The sequence below is a fragment of the Lissotriton vulgaris genome, chromosome 3_1 (assembly GCF_964263255.1).
Source record: "Lissotriton vulgaris chromosome 3_1, aLisVul1.2, whole genome shotgun sequence".
NCBI classification, from domain to species: domain Eukaryota; kingdom Metazoa; phylum Chordata; class Amphibia; order Caudata; family Salamandridae; genus Lissotriton; species Lissotriton vulgaris.
In genome coordinates, this window is record NC_141689.1 from 2,113,880,739 (window position 1) to 2,113,907,831 (window position 27,093).

The 27,093-nt window shown below is 45.9% G+C and overlaps 1 protein-coding gene across 1 annotated transcript in view; it reads right to left on the minus strand.

Moving 5' to 3' along the window:
• The window catches only part of ATP10D (ATPase phospholipid transporting 10D (putative)), a 772,711-nt gene that overhangs the window by 106,598 nt on the left and 639,020 nt on the right, over positions 1-27,093 (minus strand). The window contains exon 19 of the mRNA XM_086962685.1: positions 14,077-14,277. Coding sequence (XP_086818811.1) covers positions 14,077-14,277 — 201 coding nt within the window. The remainder of the gene's footprint in view (positions 1-14,076; positions 14,278-27,093) is intronic.

Below are 27,093 nucleotides of genomic sequence, written 5' to 3' on the forward strand. Positions count from 1 at the left end.
GTAGATTTCCCTGATGAAGCCCATGGGGCGAAATGCATTGGAAACCGATTTGATGTTTGGAAACGATATGGATTGTTAAAAAACTTCACTTCATGATTGAATAATGAAGGAAATATAACACAGAGATATGAAAAAATTGAAAGTATGAATAAATGAATCTTGAAAGAAAAACAAGAGAATATGTCATCATCATTGTTGAAATTGTGATGGTACAAAACTTTATTGATAAACTTTGCTGAAGAGTTCAGCCAATCACCAGTGACCTGGGAGTCGCTCACGCATGCTTGCGCCAGTGCCATCCATTTCTGTTTTGTCTTACTCCTGAGTGGGGAGTAACCCAGGAGCACGGTATACAAAAAAAAGTGTGGATTAGAACCAGCAGTGCACAGTTCATAACCCCATTCTGTTCGGTGACAATTTATCCCAGCCACACTGATTGCGGTTCACAGCCGGCGCAAGCGCCAGAGCCCACTCTTCTGCAAAATGCAGCGCTTCCACTCTCGGTACAGTGTGCGCGACACTGGGCAGGATTACCTCCTCCCCTCGCGGAGCTGCAAGAACAAAAGGTGGGGGCCAGTCAGCCTCCGAAAGCAAAATGTCATACGTAGAAGAGAGATTTTCCCAAAATACCCCTTTTACAGTTCGCTGCATGTCACCTTCAATTAACAAGACAATTTCAAAAAGACGTTCAGGGGGAGCAACATGCGTGTCAGCAGTTTCAATCACAACATAAGAGTCAGTCGCTGTCACCTTCAACAGTGGACGGAGGGCCTCTCTCACTATGGTAATCTCCGCCGCGCTGTCCAGCAAGGTCAGAGCCCACGTCAGATTCTGAAGCCGCGTTCTCACTATCTGGGGCATAACGATGCGCTGTCAGGGCGGCGACTTTCTTCGTGGCAAACTGTGGTCTCTTGGGCGTAGAGCCTTCCTGCTGATCTCCACCGTTACGCGGGCGGGGCTGACCACGTCCTTGCTGGCCACCTGGGGGCCGCTGCCGCCCCCTCCACCACCGGTGGACGGAGCCGATGAGTCCTGAAAGGAACGAGGAGAGCGTTGGTCAGAAGCCTGAAACCTCTCAGGCCATTTAATCATTGCGCGGTCGCGCAAATCATAAACACGATCCGACTGCGCAGGCAACGGAGACGCAGGAGCAGAAACCTGTGTTTGTTGTTGTTGTTGCTTACCCTGATTCTGCTTTTTAGGCCAATTTTGTTTCTTGGACTTTTGTTGACCACTAGTTTCCGATGTCTGACCCTGGGGCTGCTTTTTCTCTTTATCAGGAAAAGCCTTAAGCCCCTTCGCATTGCGGCCAACCGTTTTATAAGCAGCCACAATGATCCTTGCCAACTGACGGGGTCTTTCGGCCTCGGGAATTAACGCTAAAGCGTTAGCAACCTGAAAGTTCACTGCATCTCCCTTGACATTTGCAAGGATTAGATCGCAAACTACATCAAAGGAGCCACACAGGCGCATACCCAATTCGACCGCCGACTCCGGTCCGTGTTCATCCTGAACACGTTTAAGGACCGCTCCCAGATTGGTCACAGACTGGGTGCCGTAGCACCTCGAATAGACCGCTGCAAAAGTCTTACCCCAGGTCTCACAGTCAACAAGCTCAGGTGCCAAATCTTTCGGTAAACTTAGTGTAAGAATCCGGTGCTTATCACCGGGATTCGTATTAGGAAACACAGCTTCCAGCTGGCCGAATTTCTCTGCAAGCCAGAACGGAAAATCATCCTTGTCCTGCGGCTTTTTGCCCATCACGGAATTCACCATGACAGGATTGATTTTCAAACCAGCCTGTTCTGCACGAAGCTGTGCACCCCTAGGGGCTACGTCTTGAACATTACGGCAAGTGTAATGAACAAGCGCTCTAATCACTTCCACTGCGACTTCATGAAGTTGCCGCAGATCAGCCACGTTGCAAGTGGCGCGATTAGGGTGAGGAGTGAATCCAGCCAAAGCGGGCCAAGGAGTGCCCGGAATGGACAAAGGACCCAACCTCGGAGCGGTTAAAGCGTGTGGTAGGGCGCCACCAAACCAAACTCCATGCTGCCAAGTGTCAATAGGAACCTCCAGCGCTCTGTACGGAGCATACGCAACCGGTACAGCCGTAGCAGTGTAGGTGTGGAAAACACCAGAATTGGCGTTCACCGCCGGAAACGTCACCCACGAATAAAATAGTTCGTACGGGTAAGCATGTTCCGCACTCACCACCAGAACAACAGCCAAGCCTTCCATAGGGACATTATAAGCCCGCAAATGGTCACGCACCGCAATGCGACTATGCTGCGGGATGTCCACGGCTTGTGCCATGTCAGCACAGGAAGATGAAAAAACAAAGATTACTTTGTAGCACAACTGGGTAGTAATTCAATGAAACCGTTTTTAGATAGATTCAAGCTTGAAAAAAGACCTATTTCAAAAATAGGTAGGTTTTTCTGACACTGCCGTTTTCCGGAAACAGGAATGAAGGGGTTAAGGTTTGAATGATATACTACTCGAGTGTCATGATATAAGGCCAACAACGTATGGGCGCCATGTAGCAGGGTTTCCGTTCTCCCACAGAACTGTGCACAGAGATCTAGAACCTGGGTGAGTTAGGGTGACCCAAAACTCACCTTTGTTTCAGAAATCCCCTTACCAAGCTAGCTACAGTGTCTCATCGGTAGTAATTACTTCCCAATGACTTAGACAATCCAGAACATGAACTTAGGGTACCTCAGGTATCGTGGAACACATGAACACTCTTTCATTATATAATCATTGCAAACCAAAACTGGGAGGCAAAGAACACACGTGCAAGTTTGAAATGTTTATTTTTCAATGCAAAGTTCTCAAACGCAGTATCTTGTATAATACCAACATACATATTATAAAAATCAGAGTTAGCAGCATAGTCATTAATCCATAATAAGCAAAAGGTGATAGCATGTTATGATGCAAAAATCTATAGAATTCTTTATCACCTATATTTCGCGCACCCTATTCAGTATATTATATTATATCTAAGAAGGTCTCGTTTGGGTACTAGCAGGGCGGGCCCATACCTCTAATTCTCAGTAGAAGTAGATCACATCAACAGCTACCAGCTCTCTGCATGCGAAGCATCAAGTGTTGATTCATTCCCTGTAACTCTATCTTAAACCCGCGTAGAGCCCAATGTTGGCAGCAACATTATTTGTGTTATGTCTAACGTGGTGCGAGGATCAGTCCTTCAGCAACCTTGTGTTAGGTTATTCTTAGAGTGTGCAGTTCTCGGTGTGCAGACAGTTGTACCAAGTGTACCAAGCATGACTGATACTAGAGCAATAACATATTATTCTCAAATAAATCACATCTTTCGTCTAGGTTGAAAGCTACAATAACAATTAGGTGTCGTGTGCAAACTCAAGCTGAAAGAAAATAGTGCGTTTAAACATTTAATAAGCTCATGCTAACTTAACACAATATATAGAAACGTAGTAACCATATGACAACATCAGTCGGTCGGACTTGGAACAGGGTTTAAACCCGGGCATCCCTACCGGCACCGCTAACGACGCCGACAACAGACGCGGACGCGGACGATGCCTGTCGGCACGCAGGTGTATTGCTACGCAAATTTTCCGGATCCAGTCTGACGCCTGGGGATATTCTAAGGTAAGGAATCTATCTCTAATGTGTCTCTTTCAGATACAGTGCGTTAGTCACTGTAAAGAGCTTCAATGCTTCATCAGGGTTAGTAAGAACAATATGAATGGAATGGCAATTCAAGGTATATAGTTCATGTTTTTCTTGTACTCTATGCAAGGCAACATAAAATAATGTGTGAACAGAGGTGAATGTAGGCTTTTAGTGCTCCGTTTTAGATTGTGGACTTACCTTTTCTTGGAAATACCATGTGTGCTAACCTTGATGAAGTGGGCATTAATGATCTGCCTATGATCAGTTAATTTATGACTCTCTGGGGGTCATGCGCCTTGTTCAGCTCGCTGATGTTTTTAATCTAAGTTAGCACCCTTACAGAGAGTCGGTCATGCACAACACAACAATTATTCTACAAAATGGTCTCATTCCAAGTTTGAGCCATTATAGAAGAACAAGATGCTTGGAGATATTGTATTTAAATAATTATGTTGTGTCTTGAATTTATTTCAGATTGTTTCACATGTTATTTGCATTATGTGTATAATAATAGTTTTTTGTGTTGTGGTCTGCAGATGGTTGTATATGTTGTATCCTACTACTGGAATGTAGTATTGATTGGAGGAAGTAAAATGTTTTGAATATTGTGCAGGAGCACAGTATAGTTTCCACTGAAACACGAGAACAATTTTTATTTTCAAATTTGCTTTGCACTGATCAATTGTATATGATAAATTGGTTCATAGTTGAACAGAGACGTAATTTGGCAGAGGTGATATTTTTAAAGACTAATGAACTGGTCTAATTTTTTTTTATTTGCCCGTGAATCTTTGTCATTGATATATTGTATTGTTGGTCAGTATATGTATGTTTTTAAAAAAAAGTTCTTTTGAAGATATTTTCTTATCAAAAAGAAAATCCACTTATATATTTTTCTATATACCACAACCGTACAGTCTTTACATATGGCGATATAATTGATGTATGAGATTGATGACTGACTGATTGTTGATTGACATCCAATTGGTTGATTAATTTAAAAATTAACAGGGAGCACATATTTATTATAAGCTCAAAAAAATGTATCCAACACTGGTAGGAACTCTGCAAGAAAGGTTGTGCATATTAGACACCTGTAGGAAGTATGTGCCTCACTGTTTTTTAAGGTAAATCAGGGTTATGTTATTCATGGGTATTCTTTTGCAGACCTAGAGGTGACCATTATGCTGCCTTTTCTTTACTGATGCTAGTAAGACAAACTACCTTTTCCATTAAACACATAAGAAAGGTGAATTAGAGAAAACATCTCACGCCAACAAGCACTTTAACATTGTTGCATGGTGACAGCGAGGCCGAGAGCCAAAAGTGTGACATGTCCCAAGACTCATTGCCTGCTGTGGCTTTACCCAGTGACCAGTGGAAAGAGCATGTGGCGGGACAAGGTGAGGAATTAGTCATTGGGACTTCCTTATCTGTGGTGTCTTAGCACCTGCATCGCAATGGAAGGCAACCAATGCATTAAACCCCTTTTGAATGATGGGCACAGTGGCATCAGTGAGAGCGACTCAGAGCGCATGGTCGTAGCAGTGCCACTTGTGGTTTTCAGTCTTTCCAGACAAATTTAGCTGGAGTGGTAAATGTATGGTCATACAGGTTTCCTCCCGTTGAGGAAGGATGGGTTGCAGTGCCTTAGAACCTCACTGTTACAATGCATATCTCATTTTTGGACTCTATAAATATTTATAACACTTGGACCCTCAGTGTAAAGGGAACCCTGTGGCCCAGCATATCGTCTCAGCTTTTCAGTGTGGCATTGGTGCTTGTGGCGAGTTGCTTTTTCTTTGCAGATTTATTTTGTGAGCCATCTAGCTTTCTTCTTTGGCCCAATGCACACAGAGAACTTAGCGCAAAGGTAGGATCTTTCCATTCTCATTGAGCACAAAATCAGGTCAGCCCTGGAACTCCAGGTTTAGGCAATGGAAGCTATTTCAGCTCCATCAGAGCCCTTTATTAAGGACGTGCAGCGGGACAGGCCATAGTGGTAGTCACACTGAACCATTACTGTTCTGGTGTTTATATTTTTTGGCACACAAAGATTAAAAACCAATACCATTCAGATGAAAAATAAAGGTACAACTGTATCAGGCCTAGTTTCTCCAGTGGCTTAAACATTTGTTGTATCAGCATCTAATTAGAATTATTGATGCACATTTTTCTGATATGCAAATTAATTCATACTGAAGAACTCCAATATTTCACAAGTCTTTTAGGAACTGGCTACAAAAACCCAGGATTTTCTACTATAATATTTGTACAATTGTGCTGAAAAATAACTCCTTGCCATTAACCATTACACGTTTTTCTCCATGGGAAGTAGCAAACCTCCCTCAAAACCTTCTTGGAGAGGGATGGCCAGGACTATATCATGGGAATGGCATTTACGGAAATCCATTTAAAAGTACACCTCCATTACTGCCCAGTACACCTCAGATGTCTGGAGGAATGGGAAAATACGTGTGATAGCATATGTCAAGGTCGGAGACGACAATGTGGTAGCTCCCTAGAGACAGGAATTTAGAATCAAAGTCCAAGAAATGTTTAAAAGAAGGGAAAAACATGTGAGAAATGTATGCTAAATTCTTACATTGTTTCAACAAATGTAATTGCATTTTTTTTTTTGAAAACCTTTATTTAACACTTGCAACCAAATACAGACAAGGGCCTACAACCCCCAGGGCTGGCCGCTAGCGTTACAGTACGTTATTATTATCCAACTTCGAACCCGCCTCCCTGGGGAGCATAGAACCCCAACCACAAAGCGCATCAGTTGCAAAAGCAGTTCAATTCGAAAACAGGATATGAGGTTTTCGTTTTACAATAATAAGTAGAAAAGAGCAGGTATCGTATAGTGTCTCGAATCACAAAGGGGGGCGAGCAAAAGAACAACGTGTTCAAAATAACCTCGCTATAATGTAAGTCAACGGCGTTAAGACATATGGCCTCAGGATAAGCTAGCACATTATTATTTGTCTACGCCATCATTATCGTCCGCCCCATAGCACCAAAACCTCAAAAAAAGGGGCAAGGTACAGATATAGAAACAAGGATGTAAGAAAGCCGAACCCACTACACTAACCCGGAAAAGGAAAAAGAAGAAAAGACAAGGGAAGAGAAGGAAAAAGAGGCCATAGAACAAAAATAATGACGAACACCCATCCCCCCACCCCCCACCCTGCACCCCTGCTGATGACTACGGCCACCCCCCTCGCAGCGTGCCTGTCGCCCAGTAACCAGAACCCGAAATATAGAAGAGAGGGAAAGAGAAGATAAGGCAAAGAACCCCACTCGATGAGGGAAAGCGGAGGAGGGCATATTTCTACGGACTCCCGGTCTCCTTCCCCCGTCATAGCCAGCCCCGCCCCGGACTCCGTTATGTCAATAAAACAATCCCATCAAACATAGTGCCACAATGAGAGACCCAGATAAAAATCTCAACCCTGGCCCCGTCGATCAAATTCACTGAAATCGTCAATTAAAGAAAGCCCTTTCCACAAAATACTGCCAAAGTCTACAAAACAGGAGTACACAGATGAGAAAAGAACGGCAGGTCCCGATGCAGATAGCTGGTACCAATGTTGCCCCTCCCTGCCTTCGAAGCCAAGCATTACCCCATCCGCCATCTTGAAGGACCGACAGGGGAGGGGAGGGGAGTCGACATGATCCAAAACAGCAAAAGATAGAAAGTGGAAAGTTCCAAAATGAAGACGACATGTAAATGTTCCGAGGGATACACAATCGGGGGTTCCAACGGTTCCAGTAGGTGGCCAGGCACAGTACATTCAGGCAGATCCAATACAATAGGGGCAAACTCTGCTTCCAGCACCGGGTCAAGATACGTCTCCGAAATGTCTATTGAAAAGCGGGCTGGCTGCCGGGTCGTGGTGTCGAGTCAGGATCCGGTCTCAGGCTTGTGAGTCCATCGATCGCAGACAATAAACTACAAGTTTGGACTTCGATAGTCCCCTTAAGTGCCATGAGTGCCTCCAGCACCGTTCGCAGAGACGGGCCAGTTCGAGCCTGCTCCGCTAGATGCCTTTCATCCTCCAACATGGTGGTCCCCACGGAGAGGCGGGGCGATATTAGGCGGAGCAGGAGTAAGCCATGAGGGACTGACGGTTAGCGAGCAGTAGTACGCAGCGAGGCACCGACCCGGGGGAACCGGCGATGTGAATGCCGAGCCCCCGGTCAGGGACCCCCCCACACAGCACCGTGCATCACTCGTCACCTCACCTACTGTAGGGCACCAGGCAGCTGATGGTAGCGAAACAATCAAAAAAGTCCAAGTGCTCCAGAGACCGGACCCAACCACATTTAGCAGTCCGTTGTTATTCAACTCGGACCCGGCAGAGCCAGCACTCGTGACCCCGGCTTCCCTGCTGGATTAGGCCTCAATGCGACACTCGACGTAGCTCCGTTCCACAACGGCGGAGAAACTCCGGGATTGCACCCCTGGAATGCGGGTCGGATCACTCATATGGATCCGGTGCAGGTAAGCAGGATAAACAACAGGATAATAGAGCGTAGGACGGAGGTCAGCGGAGCCGGGAGACTATGCGGCCATCTTGGTTGGTGTCGTAGCTCCTCCCAGGCTGCTATTGTATTTTAATAGAACGCTTCACACAGGATACTAGGAACTGCCAATAATAGATGTTACTAATGTCTCTATTTTAATTGTTCTCAGTGCATTGTTGGACATTGGAAGGCTTACACACTGAGCCTGCAAAGCTGGGATTTAAACTTTTGACCTTCAGTCCTCTACTGAAGAGCCATCTTGCTGGCTTTAAGGATTTCACACATTATTATTTTAAGTCTTGGTTGTAATCACTGATGTGGACTGGAACACAGCTCTTAACACACACCAACCTAAACCCAATAGCACCCTCCCCAAAGCCATCAAGAATTTCAACAATTGAATCACCTGCACCAACTTCCTGATCTCCTAAGACACATTAATACAACAAGATCCAGACCCCAGGCAAGGTGGTACATGGAGGAACTCACACTGATAAAAGACCACTTCTAACAACTGGAGAACAAATGAAAAATGAGCCAGGACAATCTAGACAGGAGCATGTTCAGATCCACTCTAAGATGCGATTAACATATGTTCCAGACCTACCAAACGTGGAAGTTGGGTGGAGTGCTTTGATGCCAGCACCAACAGAAGCAAAGAAATATTTACCATTGTAAAAGATTTCACCTCACCATCAGCCGCCTCCAACTCTACCACCACCTCACAGGACCTCTGCAACAATCTCAATTCTTTAGCAACAAAATCACCCACATTTACAGCAACTTCAACCAGCAACAGGACCAGACAGATCTCGTCAAACAGTTACCGATCTCATTCAAAGTACCTACACTCTTTCTCTCTTTCTCCTACCTCACTGCAAAGACCTGGAACGCTCTACCTCTGCACCTGAGGCAATTACCATCACTGCTGCAATTCATAAAGGACTTCAAGACCTGGCTCTTCGACTGAATCACAGATCCAAATCCCCTACCCCCAATCACCGCCTTGAGACCATCACATGTGAGTAGACACGTTTTACAAGAAGCCTGATTGATTGAACACTAACTGCATGGCCTGTCAATATTCCAGATGAAACTACCACCACAATAAACTCCATCCAGTCAGGAGCCCCATCAAACGCTGTCCCAGCCACGCCTGCTCCAGAGGACTGTAACCCTATCGGCGCCATGATCACACCCATTCTGAATAGCTCCATCTTTTCCGTGGTTGGAAATAAGCAACTTCTCCTCCCGTTGCTTAAGAAATCCTTTGAGGATCCTTCAAAACTCGCCAACTACAGACTAATCTCCCTGCAACCATTCCCGGCCAAGGTCTTAGAGAAAAACATTAACCAACACCTCGCTGAATACTTCAACAACCACCAAGTCCTTGACACCACTCAGTCTAGTTTCAGACTCCACCACAGCAGGGAAACTGCCCTCATCACTGCAACTGATGATTGCCATGAGACTCTGGACAGAGGAGACACAGCGGCCCTCATCCTCCTAGATCTATCCACAGCATTTGATAGTCTCCCACCCCATTCTCTTACAACTTCTACACAACATCGCAATCAAAGGACTAGCACTCCAATGGATCTGCTCCTCCCTGACTGGAATGACCCAGTCAGCCATTGTGGCACCATACACCTCAGATACCTGCAACCTCATCTGCAGAGTTCCTCAAGGATCCTCCCAGAGTCTGGCCCTCTTCAACATCAAATAGTTGAGCTAGGCCCGACACCCACCACCCAAGCCATGAACCTAAGGATCATCAACAAATTAGAGTTGACCGCCCAAGTCAATACGCCACTGACCTCATACTTCCATCGCCTAAGATGCTGAGAGCAATTTTCAAATGGCTCTCAATGAACATCTGGAAAATCACCATGCACGGCCCGGTCACAAGCAAGCTGGACTATGAGAACAACCTCTATGATGTGATCCACAAAAAACTCACCAGAAGGCTGCAGACTATTTAGAACTCAACAGCCAGAATAAACTCTCCACCTCCCAAGCCACACTCACATCAGATCACACGTGAAGGAGCTCCACTAGTTCCAGGTTCACAAACGAGCACAATTTAAACTCCTCACCAACACTTTCAAGGCACTACATAGAACACTGGACAAACATGCCTCAACATTCGCATCTGCTTTCAAAAACCTTCCAGACACCTCCGGTCTCCCTGACTTCTACTTACACAAATCTCACTCATATGAAAAACCAGATCCAGTGGTCAAGCCTTCTACATTGATTGGGGATTTCTAAAGCGCCTGGCTGCCCGGAGACTTCCCCGCACTGACGATAAGAGATGTGATTGGGAGAAAAAACAAATAATTGTTTTCAGGAAACAGACAGGTTTTCAGTCCCTTTCTATAAGCCAAGTCATGTTGTTAACTTCTTAGATCCAAAGGCAGCTCAGTCCACATCTTAGGAACCAGATGTGAGAAAGATCTGTCTACCCATCTGGATCTATTTATTCTGGTGGCATGCAGGAGGTGAGTGTGGGAAGACCTTGGTAGCTTAGTCGAGGTGTGAGCAGAGATCAGAAGTCTGAGTCTTTCTCTGCCTCTATCGTTTACTGCCCAATGGGCAATGCTTTGAGCATTCTCAGAAGTCCAAAGCAGATACCAGACAATTAGTGTGCCTGTTGGTTCATACAGAGGGAGTTATCTAACCAGATGCTTAGGTTTTTTATCACTTGTTTAGAGACTGGTGGATGACCCATACAGGCTGGCCAGTTTGTCAATGGCCTGGGAATGTCCCTGTTGCCTAGGATCATGAGTTCTGTCTGTTCGCCATTCAGTTTTAAGTAACTATCTGATACCAGCTTGTCCAGGCAGGGACCCAATTAGATGTTACACTGGTTATGATCTTGGGGCAGGGAGACAATCAACTGTGTATCGTCAGCATACGATACACCCAGGATGCCGAACTATTGCATGATGGTGGCAAGCTGTCTTACGTAGACATTGAAAAACATGGGGCTAAGGGCGGAGCCCTGTGGTACTCCAAAGTTTATTGGCAGGCTATCTGAAAGACAGTCCTGTTCCATAACTTGGAGAGACCGCTCGTCCAGGAAGGAGCATTGCCCTTCTAATGCAATGCCCTGAATGCCTACTTCCCTCAATCTTTAAGTATGGCATGATTAACGGTCTCAAACGCCGCACTGAGATCAAGCAAGATGATGGCGGCTGACCCTCCGCTGTCTAGAATGGCTTTGAGTTCCTCTGTGACTACCAGGAGCGCTGCCTCTATACTATGAAATTTGCGGAAACCCATCTGCAGGGGATGAAGTAACTTGTTCTCCTCCAGATAGTTAATTAGCGTCCGGTTGACGTGCCTTTCAAGGATTTTGCCAAGGAGAAGGAGAAGCGATATGGGCCCTAGATTGCCAAATACATCGGGATCCAGGTGGGATTTTTTTTACGATTGGTTTTATTCTGGCATGTTTCCAGGTAAGCAGAACCGGCCCGAACTAAAGAGCGATTTATAGAGAATCTTCACTAGAGGGGGAAGTATGATGTCGGTCACCTTAACCCTTTCGATGCTGATGACGAGCTCAGCTCGTCATCACCCACGGGTGCCGTGTGCTGATGACGAGCTGAGCTCGTCATGGTGCCACTAAAATGGCAATTTCCAGCACAGGGGGGGGAAAACGCTCAGCAGCCATGTGGTTAAGGATGGCGTGCAGAGGGGCGGGATTCTAGCGGGGAGCCTCATTTTATGGCCTTAAGCATCTTTAGGGTAGCTTCTTCCTCAAGCCCCGGAAAGTGTGTCGGACGCGAGGTACATGTTTGGGCAGGGTCAACATCAGGGTCTTCTCGTGCGGGATGGATGGCGATTTGAAAGAGACCATAAATGTCTGTCACTTTCTGATGAAAAAAAGAAGCTTTTTGTTTGCATCTGTCTGTCGTGGCCTTGAAGGAGCCTTTATTTGCTTGAGGGGTGGTCAAGTTTTTGACTACTTTGAAGAGTTCCTTTGGGGAGTTCAGAGCCTCGTTGATTTTCTCCTCATAAAATTTAGCTTGTGGCAGTTTTAGCTGTTTATGATAGAGTCTAATAGAGACTTTATAATTGATTTTTTCCAGGATTGAAGTGCTCCTAAAGCATGGAATGGTCTGCTGCAACACATAGGAGCCTCCTCCTCGCTTCTTGAATTTGGGAAGAAGCTGAAGACCTGACTTTGAGTAGTCCCAGTAGGCCCTAGGTGTGACTAGACTCACACCTGCTCAGCGGCAGGACACCCTCTCAGGTGATAGTGTGCTCAACAAATCTGCATTATTTTAACCACTTCGATGCTGATGACTAGCTCAGCTCGTCATCAGCTACGGTGCTCGTATGCTGATGACGAGCTGAACTCGTCATGTAACGCTGTATTTTTAAAAAAGCCGCACTCAGCGGGAAAAGCCGCCGCAGCGATGCGGTTAAAGAAACAAGAGCGACCAATACGTCCTTGTGAGCTGGGTTCGCACTTAAGCAAAAAAACAATGTTCACATGCATTTCTTTATACATGAAGAAATTGGAAAGTTTGCATTAGTTGCACATTAGGAGTGATTTGTGAGCCCCAGTGAAGTGCCCATAACCTATCTTGGTGAGAACTACGTGAAAACATGTGAAAAAGCAGGGAAACAGGTTATTGGTAAACATCCAAAGGACAAGCTATAAACAATGGATAATGAATCATTCAGGCTCTCTCTTCGTTTAGTATTGACGACGTTTCGACCCTCTTGATACAGGGTTTATTCGGGACAGAGTTTCTGGGGACTAATGCAGGGAAATTGATTAAATTAGGGTGATTGAAATACAGCGTGGTGGTGAGAAGGGCTAAGCTCAATGTGTGTACTGTGGATTACCAGTACAACACGGGGCATCTAATTAGATGTGTCGTCGACACTAAAGAAAAGAGAGCCTGAATGATTCATTATCCATTGTGTATAGCTCGTCCTTTTGATGTTTACCAATAACCTGTTTCCCTACTTTTTCACATGTTTTCAGGTAGTTCTCAACAAGATTGGTTATGGTCACTTCACTGGGGCTCACAAATCACTCCTAATGTGCAACTAATGCAAACTTTCCAATTTCTTCATTTAAAAAGAAATACATCCGGGGTACAGACTTACTGCAGAATACATTTAATTTACTTCGGCTGAAGAAAGCACTATCTTGACTAATTTTTGTGTTGGGCTTCAGAATTCTCATAAACGAATTTGTATAGATACTCTTAGATAAACTTACTGTGACCCATTAGGAAGGTCATAAGTGGATATTTGTGACTGAGATTAAATCTGAGCAAATTAGCTTAGTTCGCATATCTTGTATTGCTTGGATAAATGAGTTCCTTGAGAACACTGCGTTTTGTTTGCTTAACTACAAATCTTCATAACATAACATCAACATATGGGCCCCGCTGACCACCAGAAATGTAAGCCATATGATGTACAATAAGGGCAGCACTTCTTTTTGTTTAATTTAAAATTCAGCATCACATTTTTTTCTTATGATAAACAATAGATTTTTTAAATAAAACCTTATTTGGTAAGGAATTAGTGTCAAAAATAGAATTCCGGATGTGATATTGAGAAATACAGCACCAACATTCTTAAGCAACAAAACAACGCAAAATCATTTTACAGCGTTTAAAGATTAAGATGACATGAATTTGATAAGAAAAGAAGTTTGTTTTTGTTACTAATGACAGAGGGATCTGTATTTGATTCGTTTTTGCAATACAGTTACACTCATTTTACCACTAAATTGCAACAATCCATTACTAACTTAAACACAACCGTTCTTGATATGTTGGGAACGATTTTCTGCGTAAGGGATATTAAACGAAGAGTAATGTGGCGACACGATTCAAGTAACTCTACCTCTGATTTCTGGCCTGCTTTGTAAAGTTCTGGTAGCTGCTTCAGTGTCTCTGCAGAAATATCTTTATCGAGAATGCCGTACACAACGGGTGGAGCAGAAGTGAAGAGGAGGTTGAATAATATCAACATCCAAAAGTCCATCATCGAGGTGCCCGAGAAACCACAGTAGAACTGGTACCAGAAGAGAAGGTTCACAAATGCCTGCAAGTTCAAAGACACAATGTCACTGGAATGTAGTTGAAAACAGAGCAAATATTCGCTGAAAAGTGACATGCATTGAAGACTACATCACATGTACCTCCATGTAAAAACCCTTTTGTGATAATGCCAGGATACCCCACATAGACTGGAAATCAGTGAAAGAGACCATACCAATATCTTAACATTAACATGTCCTAATAATGGCCACTGGTGTCAAAATGCTGGGTCAAACATTCTCAACATTGAAATTTTTCCGTAGGTCACAGGGAAGGAATATGCTACTTACCCAGTAAGCATCTATTCATAGCGTGTAGTGCCATAGATTCATATGCTTAGCATGATACTGCCATCTAGTGTTTGGCATGGACAATTACAAGTTCTTTTTCTGCTAAGAAGTCTGAGAGACACAAGGTATAGTGACTCCGCCCACAGTTTACTCTGCACGTGTTGGCTTGGCTCCTTTGTTAGACTGTTTTTGGCAAGCACCAAATTCTACTATAGAAGTTAGTCAGGCAAGTCCTGAGACCTAGGCCAGAATTTATTGATTGATAGGTCAAAGGTGGGGTGGCTATAGCCAGCAGACAAATGCACAAACAGGAAACTTTAGATCAGTCCCACAGATAGGCGCAGTGAGACTACAATGGTCAAGGGAGATTGGCTCCAATAACACCTACCTGGCTGAGGGGGTACGCGTGCTCCTAGAACACCATAAATCCAGACGCCACATGAGTTAGGTACATATAGCCAATCAGGACACAGCAATCTTGCGGTCCCCATGATGGACGTCTAGGAACGTTACCCACAAGCCACATTGTGTCCATGCAAGGTCGAGGCCCACATGTATTTTCCATTAGACAATTAATTTATGACTCCAAAGGCAGCAACTTGCATTCCTCACAATATATGGCTCACCGGATTACCTACAATGTACTGTATAAAAGGAGGCCGCAGATAGATTGTAAATTGAAACAGTCCTCATACCCTGTGCCTGTACCCGTTTTCCCTGCCGCTATGGTAAATTAAACTAACTGTTCCTGTTCTGCCAAAACGCCTCATGTCTATTGTTTTTTCAAGGTATTTGGGAGCCACCATCGGAGGAGATTGGTACTTGCCTGACTATGTATTTGCGGGTCAGGGTTGATGTGGATTTCACAGGCGAACTCATTAATAAAGACGCAATATCATTCTTATAAACTAATGCATTGTTTTTCATATTAGCACAAACTTTTTCCATATTAACAAAGCACCCAGCTATTAATAATTACAAACAGTACATGAATGCCCCAGAGAACCTTTGAGAAAATGCAGGCAAGTTTTATTTTCCTAGAAAATATTAATGAACATAGGCATGCTTCAGTTAGCATAACTAGGCCATACCAGGCTGCACTGACAAATATTCATGCAATGCTGTAGGTAAGTGAAGTATATCTTAGGTGTATGAGCTTTGCACGTGCAGGTGTATTTCTCTCTTTCAGGAAATCAATGCAAGTGTAGCCTCAGCCATGGTCTTGGTGTATCCAAATGGATCATACCTTATTCTGCTCATGGATGTGCTTTTGTTACCAGTTCAGGACCTCTGTCGTTATTTGAACAAGCTAATTTATTCTTGTGTTTCATAATATGTGATGTCATCTACTTAATTAAATATGTGCATTCTTTAACCAACAGGATGTTTTAGGAAGTAAGAGTTTCTTGTGGTGCTGTCCCAATATTAAGTTTATTGGTGGTCATTAATTAAACAGTTCTAATCTTAAACATAATATCATGCTATGACTGTGTGTACCTTCTGTTACAGAAACATTATAAAAGATGTGCTTTTTGGGAAACAGACAACTTTTTGTTCTGTTTACTTTTAGCTATAAAACGTTGTCCAGTGACCTTTTGAGCTTTTATTTGGCTACAGACCTTATGTCAGTTGGCTTGCGAATTCACTTTATGCATTGACTAATGTTGTACCTTGAATCATCTCCTTCTTAGCTGCTCAGCCAGAATGAATGGTATGTCTGCGTGGAATGTTGGAATGCTTGATGACAGAGTAGAATGTGAGTGTGCCTGTTTGTGTGTGGAGAATGACAGTTGAAGAGAGTGGGCTAAGCAGCAACCATGCAGCTCCTTGTGGGGCCTTCCATATGATCTTCTGAAGACCTATAAAAGACTTCTATGGAACCTGTAACGAATTACCAATAAACCTCTTAAATGGAAATATTACCTGGCTACCTCCGGTCATCTGCGCAATTCACTTATTATAACTAACTTCTTCGTTACTTACCTTCGGTAATGCTTTATCCTAACCGCAGATTCCTAACCTTAGAACCATACCAAGGTGTCAGACTGGATCTGGAAAATCTTATGCAGTATCTCTGCACGCCAGTAAGAAGTGTAGCGTTGTTCAGCTTCACATCGGTGTCGTCTCCACCGAGCATCACGTCGCAGTGCCCATATAGAGGCGCCAACCCAGCTTCTTTGTGACAAATTCTGCGCCAAAAATGCAGAGTTGCATAAAAACAAATGTTACAATTTAGACCAGTATATGGTGTCTAAAGGGATTGTCTGGGTAAAGAGCCAGTTCCCAGAGCTAGAAAAAGCGTTACCTAAGCTAAGTAACTTTTTCTTCCGATAGAAACATCTAGCCACAGATTCCTCGCCTCAATAGATATTCAAGCAATACTCTCCAGAGGTGGGTATGCAAACTGGCTAGACTGAAACCCTAACCTCTGCGGATGGAATGCACCCAGCAGCATCACTTTCATGATCACCTGATGGGCACTGGTGAGGTTAAAGTAGAGTACAGCGAACTAGAAATTCTTATGGCCAACTGTGAACCACAGATCACGTCAGTGAGCAGGCAAGACATGGATGTGAAAATAAAGCATCCTGCTGGTCCAGCGCTGCCATCCAGTCTCCAGGGCAGACAGAGCATGAGCCAATGTGAACATTTTTTATTTCAGTTTAAGGAATGCATTGAGAGGGCGCAGATTTAACATAGGTCCAAGACCTCTGTCCTTTTTAGGGCACCAGAACATAGCGGGAATAACAACCATGCCCTACGCTGGCGCAGGCACCCTCAACAACTTCTTTGGCTAAAAGAGCCTGCACTTTCTGACAAAGTAAGGAGAAATGGTCCTCCGTCAGCCATTCTTGGGATGGTGGGAGAGGCTGAGGTGTTTCCACAAATGGTAGGGCGTACCTCTTCTGGCCAATCTGGAGCACTCATTTGTCCTATGTAATACCTGACTGTTGGGGTTGGTGAAGCCTTATTCTGCTGTCAACAGGATGGCTGTGCTGAATAGAGGGTACACTAAAGGGGCTTAGAAGCTACAGCGGAGGGGTGGGGCACTGGGCAGCATGCTCTCTTTTTTTCTCCAGGGCCCCGTCCTTGAAAGGACTGGGCAGGCTGTGGAAAAATGTGATGTGTTGACGTTGCTTTTTGGGCTGTTTCCTGTCACAGGCACTGGGCCTACCCACACAGGTGAGGTATCATTTTTATTGGGAGACTTGGGAGAATGCTGGGAGGGTGGAAGTTTGTGACTTTACGGAGATTCCAGAACTTTCCATCACAGAACTGTGAGGAAAATGTGTTTTTTCTTTGGTTTGTTTTACAAAGTTTGAGATTTGCAAGGGATTCTGGGTATTAGAGCCTGGTGAGAGGCACACAAATCACCCCATCCTGGATTTCCCTGGGTGTCAAATTTTCAGAAATGTACAAGTTTGCTAGGTTTCGCTAGGTGGAGGCTAATGTACGGTCCCAAAATTCACAGCTAGGCACGTTCCAAAAAAAAGGTACGTTTTCTGTGGAAAAATTTGATGTGTCCATGTTGCATTTTGGGCTGTTTCCTGTCGCAGGCACTAGCCCTACTCACACAAGTGAGGTACAATTTTTATTGGGAAATTTAGGGGAACACAGAATGAAAAAACAAGTGTTATTGCCAATTGACTTTCTTTGCATTTCTGCCTTCCAAATGTAAGACAATGTGTATAAATATGCCATTTTGAAAAATGTCCTCTAATTCATAAGTGCGTACCCACCATTTCAGAGATGTGCATATAAGGATAGGTTACTTACCTGTAATCCTAGTTCTCTTCCAGGGGTATACTCTTCAAAGTCATAAGCACTGAATAGTCCCGCCCACGTGCGGGGACCCTCGAGCATTAACTATATATATATATATATATATATATATATATATATATATATATACACATTACCAACTGGCAGTCGCCAGTAGGTAGATATAGTTAGGAAATATTTTTCATAGGAAATTCGCAACATTCTATTTGGAATAACTTTGGCACCGGTTGACGAATCTTAACAAAAATTTTCAAATCTAATTATCAGATCCGGTCCGCTCCTAACCTGAAGGTCTCGGGGTGATTCGTCAAGCGGGGGCCGGGAAAAAAGGGGGGTGCCAAAATGTGTTTTCTTCATGCAATTTTCCGTAGGGACCTTTTGACGCAGCTACAGCCTGACCTGCTGAATGGAATTACACTAAATTTGGCAAAGAGGTAGTCCTCCGTTCAGACTTGTGCCTTTTGCTTAAATGGTGTAAAGCCGTTCAGTAGTTCCTGAGAAAATGACATTTAAAAGTATATATATATATATATATATATATATATATATATATATATATATATATATATATCTATGGCCGCGCAGGATCCGCGTATCCTAAGCGCACCCTGCCGTGCACAAGCTGTATTCTAATTAGCCGTCAACACTACAAATCTTGTGCCTCGGTAGAACTGAGTCACAAGAAATGAGCAAAAGAAACGTGCAACACGCGCAAAGTGGGAAGGGTAGACACACCCTGAAGCCCTAGGCCTGCTCAGGGGGCCACACAAGAACCCCGAAGGCCAAAAGAAAATTATTATTATTTTTTTAAATTGCGCTATGCACGTAGGATCTGCGCTTCGTTTATAATTAGCCCCCGGAGGGCCAAGTCCCAGGGGCATTATATTCTAGTTATGGGGTCCACAGAGGGACCGCCACCCCCTTGGGCTTTTGTGAAACCCCCCCCAGCCCGGGGACCGCCACCCCCGGGGCTTTACCCCCTGTGGCTTACAATGTAGTGTGTAGCGGGGCACATGGCCCCCCGCTGCCCCGGGGAACGACACCCCCCGGGGCTCTTAAAATAAATAAATTGAACCTGTTGGGGGGGGGGGGGGTCAAGCCCCCCCATACGCCCCGGAGTGCGCCACCTACCCAGGGCTCTAATATTCAAAATAGAGGTGTCCGTGCAGACCCCCGGGGACCAAAACCCCCCGGGGCTTCAGAAATGGTGGGAGAGGGGCCACGCAGCCCCCCTCCTGGAGCCCTTGATGGCCCTGGGGACCACCTCCCCCCAGTGCCGGCTCCTGCCGTGTCCCGGGGTGCCCACTACCTGGGACACTGCTATTTGCTATGGCAGGGCGGGAGCCTCGCGGCTCCCACCCTGCCAAAGCAAACTGCTTTGGTATTTGGAAGAGAGAGCAGGAAACCTACTCTCTCTTCCAAATACCAAAGACGATTGCATTTCCACATGGGGAACTGCATCTTCGCAGCTCCCCATGTGGAAAAGCAATGCCGGCTCCCGCAGGAGGCGGTGAGCCGGCGGCACCGTGGGGGGATTGGGGCCCCCCCAATGGTCCCCAAGGTTGAGGGCCAGTCGCTGGGGATGGGGTCCCCGGGGCTAGAAGTGGCCCGGGAGGGGGGGCACGAGACCCCCCTCCTCAAATATGAAAAAATAATAATTAAAAAGGTCACCCCAGGGGATGGGGTCCTGAGGGGGGGGCTGAAGCAGCCCCCCCCTAAAATTAAAATATAATTAAAAAAAAGAGGGCAGGCCCCGGGGGATGGCGTCCCCGGGCCCAATTATGGCCTTGGGAGGGGGGCCACGCGGCCTCCTTGAAAAATTACATTTTTTTAAAAAAAAGTTCTCAGCCCCTGGGGGATGGAGTCCCCAGGGCAAAATATTAGGAAAACAAGGGGGCCACACAGCCCTTCTTAAAAAAAAAAAAAAAACAAGAAAAAAAAAAAACGGCATTGTGCCGGAGGCCACGCCCCCTGCCAGCATCCCCCTAGCGTGTTACCAGGGGGAACAAATTCTCCTTTAATACTGAGGGTCCCTGGGGGCCAACTAGCCCACCCGCTGCGTTGCAGAAAGGTCTTCTGAGGCCACGCCCCTTTTTACACCTCTCTGCAACGCAGCTCAGTGGCGCTTACTGGAGGTAGCTGGAGGGCTACTTGCACCCGAGGGACCCTCAGTATTCAAGGGGAGTTAATCCTCAACTTAAAACGGGGCGTGTTTGCACAGTGGTGAAGGGAGGGGGGCGGGGCCTGAGTTCACATGTGTGCAAACACACCTTGTGGTGCGGTTTAAGTTGGGAATTCATTTCTTGTCAATCCTGAGGGTCCCTGGGGGCCAACTAGCCCACCAGGTACCTTCAGTAAGCTCCACAGAGTGTTGTAAAAAGGGGCGTAGCCCTCTGGCGCATACTGAAGGTATCTGGTGGGCTAGATGGCCACCTGGGACCCACAGGATTGGGGAGGAATTAATTCTCTAACTTAAAATGCGCCACAGGGCGTATTTGCAGACAAGTCACCTCAGGCCACGCCCCGTTCATTCACCACTGTGGAAATGCTCCCATGGCGCGTTGTAAGTTGGGGGAATTAATTTGCTTTCAATACTGAGGGTCCCTGAGGGCCACATAGCCCAACAGGTATCTCCAGTACGCTCCAGGGAGCTGCGTTGCAGACAGGTGTTCAGAGGCCACGCTCCTTTTTACACCTCTCTGCAACGCAGCTCTGTGGTGCTTAATGGAGCTATCTAGTGGGCTAGTTTAACCCTAGGGACCCTTTGGATTGAAGGGGACAATCTCTCAACTTAGAACGGTGACAGGGCGTGTTTACACAGTGGTGAAGGGAGGGGACGGGGCCTGACGTGATGTGTGCGAACACGCCCTGTGGCGGGTTTTAAGTTGGGGAAAAAATTCCACTTCAAACCTGAGAGACCATGGGGGCCAAGTAGCCCACCAGCTGCTTCCAGGAAGCGCCACTGCACTGCTTTGCAGAGAGGTGGTGCAGGCCGTGCCCCTTTTTACCTCTCTCTGCTACGCAGCTCTGTGGCGCTCAATGGATGTACTACGAATTCAGATTTACTTACCTGTTATCAAGAGACCTTAGTGCTGCATCTTTGAGCCCAGTACTGATCCTGAAAAGTAATTCTAACCATACTTACCAGTAACTTGAATTTCCTTCCGTAGGCTAACATTGACTGGTTTCACTTGGAAATTCTTCTAAGTGTGGAGTTTTGGAACTTTAAAATATTCACCTAAAATTATCCGAAGAATACATTCTGATTTATTTAACTTATCAGGAGAGAACCCAGTGCTGCATCTTTTAGCCCAGCACTGACCCTGAAAAGTAACTCTAACCATACTTACCAGTAACTTGTATTTCCTTCCATAGGAATCAATTGTCTGGTTTCACCAGAAAAGTTTCTAAGTGTCTATTTTCAGAAACTAAAAATATTCCTAAAAAATAGCCTATATGACAAACGCATTCTTTCAACTGTTTACAGGAGATGCACCAGTGCTGGATCGAGGATCCACCACTGAGTAAGAAAAAGTGACGATAACACTACTTACCTGCTAAGTGAATTTCCTGGCATAGGATAACATTGGTGATTCTATGTGAAAAAAATTCAGTGTCAACTTTTAAAATACAATAATATTCCTTAAAAATCACAACTGTAACCAAAAAGCTTTTACCCAACTGTTTACAGGAGATGTCCAAGGACTAAATCTAGGACCCAGCCCTGTGGTTAGAAAAAGAATCCATAAAGTAACTAATTGCATTTAACTAGAAATTGAGTTCAATGTTGCTTTGTGTTTAAAATTGTGTTGCCCATTGCAACAACTGTAACTACTGTACGTAAAAGTCTATTGCCTATTTGCAAAGTACTTAAACTAAAGTAATTTATTCTGAGAAAGTATACTTTGTAATGTAATGTATAATGTAATTAGTTGTACTAACTATTTCTCGCGCGCCCGCAATCCACTACTGATGATGTCACATATTACATCATTCGTGACATTGTCAGTGACATCACAGATGGCATCTCAAATGACGTCACTGATTACATCATCCACAAGACAATCAGATACACCTCATCATACACTAGTATCACCTTGCATCACTCACTGTAAAATACAGAGTACCATATTTGAATCCATTGACACACCAATACAAGTTTCTAAAAACCCTCTTAGTGATTCCTAGATCTATACACACATCTAATCACTTACCTATAGATTCACTCATACATGCTGTCAATGATCAATAGAACACTATCAAATATACTTATACACCTATATCGACATTACACACTAGCACACATCCTATTCACTTATGAAGTCATCCTACTCACTTATGCAAACTATGGATCATACTTACATTTACTTAGCTACACACTTCTACAAACACCATTTCATCTATTCAAGTTCAGGAATTTGTATAGCGCACTACTCACCCAGAGGGTCTCAAGGCGCTAGAGGGAGGGTGGGAGCATTACTTATCAAATAGCCAGATGTTAAGCTGCTTTCTGAAGGAGAGGTGGTTCTGTGTAAGGCGGAGGTGAGTGGGGAGAGAATTCCAGGTTTTGGCCGCTAAGTAAGAGAAGGATCTTCCTCTCATGGTGGATCTATGGATGCGCGGAATTGTGGCGAGGGCTTGATTGGATGATCGTAGTTGGCGGGTGGGTGTGTAGAAGGACAGTCTTGTGTTGAGACAATCGGGTCCTAGGTCGTAGAGGGCCTTGTGTGCGTGGGTGAGGAGACGGAACGTTATTCTCTTGTTGACGGGGAGCCAGTGGAGGTCTTTCAGGTGACCGGAGATGTGAGCTTGACGGGGGATGTCCAGTATGAGTCTGGATGCGTTGGAGTTTTTTCTGTAGTTTGGCTGTGGTTCCGGCGTAAAGGGTATTTACGTAATCCAGTCGGCTAGTGACCAGTGCGTGGGTGACTGTCTTTCTTGTTTCGGTGGGGATCCAACAGAAGATTTTTTTGAGCAAGCGCAGGATGTTGAAGCATGAAGATGAGACGGCATTGACTTGTCTGGTCATCGATAGGGAGGAGTCTAGGATGAAGCCCAAGTTACATGCGTGATCTGTAGGTATGGGTGCTGTACCCAGGGCCGTGGCCACCATGAGTCGTCCCAGGAAGAGGGGGATGATCCTAAAATGAGGACTTCCGTTTTGTCCGAGTTTAGTTTTAAACGGCTGTTCTTCATCCATTCGGCTACTTCTTTCATTCCTTCGTGTAGATTGGTTTTGGCGGTGTTTGGGTCTTTGGTGAGGGAGAGGATCAGCTGGGTTTCGTCTGCGTAGGAGATGTTTTTGAGGTTGTGTTGTCGTGCGATGGATGCGAGGGGACTCATGTAAACGTTGAAGAGGGTGGGACTGAGAGATGATCCTTGTGGTACGCCGGAGATGACTTCGGTGGCCCTTGATTTGAATGGGGGGAGGCGGACTCTCTGGGTTCTTCCGGCGAGGAATGAGATGATCCAGTCCAGAGCTTTTTCTTGTATTCCAACGTTGCTGAGGCGTTGTATAAGGGTGCTATGACAGACTGTGTCGAAGGCGGCGGAGAGGTCAAGTAGGATGAGGGCAACTGTTTCTCCGTTGTCCAGTAACGTACGGAAGTTGTCTGTAGCTGCGATGAGGGCGGTTTCGGTGCTGTGTTTGGCTCGGAATCCGGACTGTGATGGGTCGGGGGAGTTGTTGGATTCAAGGAAGGCGGCGAGTTGACTATTGACGGCTTTCTCGATGACTTTGGCCGGGAAGGGGAGGAGTGAGATGGGGCGGTAGTTCTTAAGTTCAGAGGGGTCTGCTGTGGGTTTCTTCAGAAGGGCGCCGAGTTCAGCATGTTTCCAGCTTTCCGGGAAGGTAGCGGTGTTGAAGGAACAGTTGATGACATCGCGGAGATGGGGTGCGATGATGGAGTCACCTTTGTTGAAGATGTGGTGGGGACATGGGTCGGTTGGTGAGCCTGAGTGGATGGAGTTCATCAGGCGGATGGTGTCTTCAGTCGTGATTGGGTTCCAGGCGCAAAGGTTGTGAGAGTGCTGTTTTGGTTCAGAGGTGAGTGGGTGGACTGGTCTTCGGACTGGTTTTCAAAGCGGTTATGTATTTCGGCGATTTTGTTGTGGAAGAAAGAGGATAAAGAGTCGCAGAGGAATTGGGAGGGAGTGATGTCGTTGGTGCCGGCGGTGGGGTTGGTAAATTCTTTGACGATGTTGAATAGTTCCTTGCTGTTGTGGGCGTTGTTGTCGAGTCGATCCTTGAATGCTGATTTCTTGGTGGATCGGATCAATTGGTGATGTTTGCGGGTGGCGTCCTTGAAGGTGGTCAGGTTGTCGGTGGTTGGGTTTTTTCTCCAGTTTTTCTCAAAAGTACGACATAACTTCTTGGATTTCTTAAGGTCATCGTTGAACCAGGGTGCCTTTTTGCTACCTTGTTTGGTCTGGTAGTTTTTCAAAGGTGCTAATTCGTCAGCGCTGTGGGTGATCCATTGTGTGAGTTTGGTGGCAGCATGGTTTGGGTCCGATGATATGGCGGGAGGGTTTTGGTTAAGTGATGTGAAGAGTTGCTCGGTGGTGATTTTGTTCCAGTTTCTTCGAGGAATAGGTTGTGGGGGGTTGAGGGTCTCGGTCTTTTTGTAGCTGAAGTGAACGCAGCTGTGGTCCGTCCAATGGAGAGTTATGGTGTGATCGAAGGAGATGTGTTTGCTGGAGGTGAAGATAGGATCGAGCGTGTGACCGGCAAGGTGCGTGGGGGTGTTGACAAGTTGTTTAAGTCCGAGGTTGGCCATGTTGTCCAGAAGGGTGGTGGTGTTGCTGTCGTTTTTCTTTTCCAGGTGGAAGTTAAGGTCTCCCAGTAGAATGTAGTTCTCGGAGGTGAGGGCATGTGGGCTGATGAAGTTAGTGATGTCTTCTTTGAATTGTGTGCGGGTTCCAGGTGGTCTGTAGATGAGGGTGCCTCTAAGTGTGGTCCTGGGGTCGGTGTGGATTTGAAAGTGAAGGTGTTCGGCTGTAGCGAGGGGATTGTCGGAGTTGGTCGTGATGCGGATGGTGTTCTTATGGACGATGGCGATGCCTCCTCCTGTTTGGTTGATGCGATCCTTTTGGATGATCTTGTAGCCATCTGGGATGGCTATGGCGATGTCGGGCGCTGAGGAGGCGTTCATCCAGGTTTCTGTAAGGAAGGCGACGTCCGGGGAAGTGGTGTCGAGTAGGTTCCAGAGTTCATGTGAGTGTCTGTGGACCGAGCGGGTGTTCAACAAGATACACTTAAGGTGGTTAGTGTCGGAGTTCTGTTTGGAGATTGTGGATTTGGTGTGGGTTCTGGTGCAGTTGAACTTGCAGGAGTGGCAGGTGAATGGTCCATGGGTGTGGCCTGGGGTCGCTTGGAAGCAATTTGGTGGGCGACCAGGGTTAAGGGCAGAGAGGGTATTGCGGGGGCCTGGGGTTCTGGCCCTGGGCGTGGTCCAGGTGCGGACGGGCGTAGACGGGCTTACCTTTGGCGCGCATGGGGCACGATCGCTGCGCGTGAACGCTGCGCGTAAAAGCGTCTGACATATGTGGATAGTGGAAGGGGAGGGCGAGGGAGGATCAGCTGGGAGACGGGTGCGGGGTGGAGAGGACGGGCTCCGAGGCACAACAACAACAAAATGGCTACAGAAGCGGAACCGGTTGGGGCCAACAACAGTAAAAACTTCGTGGGCAGAGGCACAATCACAATTATTCAGCAAATAATAAAAGGTTAACAATTAAAGCGAGCGTTAAGCGAGGCGGGTAATATATGCAGTAATGAGGCAATGCGAGCAATGCAGACGCTACTATAAAATCAATGCTAAAACGAGCAGCACAATACAAAATGCAGGCAGCAGGCAACAGTACGATACCAGATGCAGGCAGCAGTCAAAAGAACAGTCTTAGTCAATGGAGCAATGTAAGCAGCACAACGATATCAGCAAGGGCCAGGGGCCGTGGGGAGCGACCGCTTCTGACGGAGTCAGGACGGTCACAGCGCTTTCCAGGACGGGGCGAGCCTAGTGAGTCAGTGGGAGGGAGTATCAGCTGGGAGGTGGGTGCGGGGTGGAGAGGACGGGCTCCGAGACACAACAACAACAAAATGGCTACAGAAGCGAAACCGGAACCGGTTGGGGCCAACAACAGTAAAAACTTTGTGGGCAGAGGCACAATCACAATTATTCAGCAAATAATAAAAGATTAACAATTAAAGCAAGCGTTACGCGAGGCGGGTAATATATGCAGTAATGAGGCAATGCGAGCAATGCAGGCGCTACTATAAAATCAATGCTAAAACGAGCAGCATGATACAAAATGCAGGCAGCAGGCAGTACGATACCAGATGCAGGCAGCAGTCAAAAGAACAGTCTTAGTCAATGGAGCAATGTAAGCAGCACAACGATATCAGCAAGGGCCAGGGGCCGTGGGGAGCGACCGCTTCTGACGGTATTATCCCTCATCATATAGATAGTAACTCGCACTAACCACTTCCAGAAAGTGGCCCTGAAAGTGGCCCTGGGCCCCTTCTCTTCTGGACCAAAAAATCTTTGGTGTGGGGTCCTACAGGAGTCGGCACTCAGCCCCCTGTTGTTCAATGTCTATTTGGCCCCGCTTTTCACCTTGATTGCCAAATGGGGGGTCAAGGCAATATCATATGCGGACGACACTCAATTAGTCTTCCCATATACAGACACGTCCGAGGCAGCCTTCAGCAAAATCAGGGGCTGTCTTCAAGACGTGGCCAAATGGAT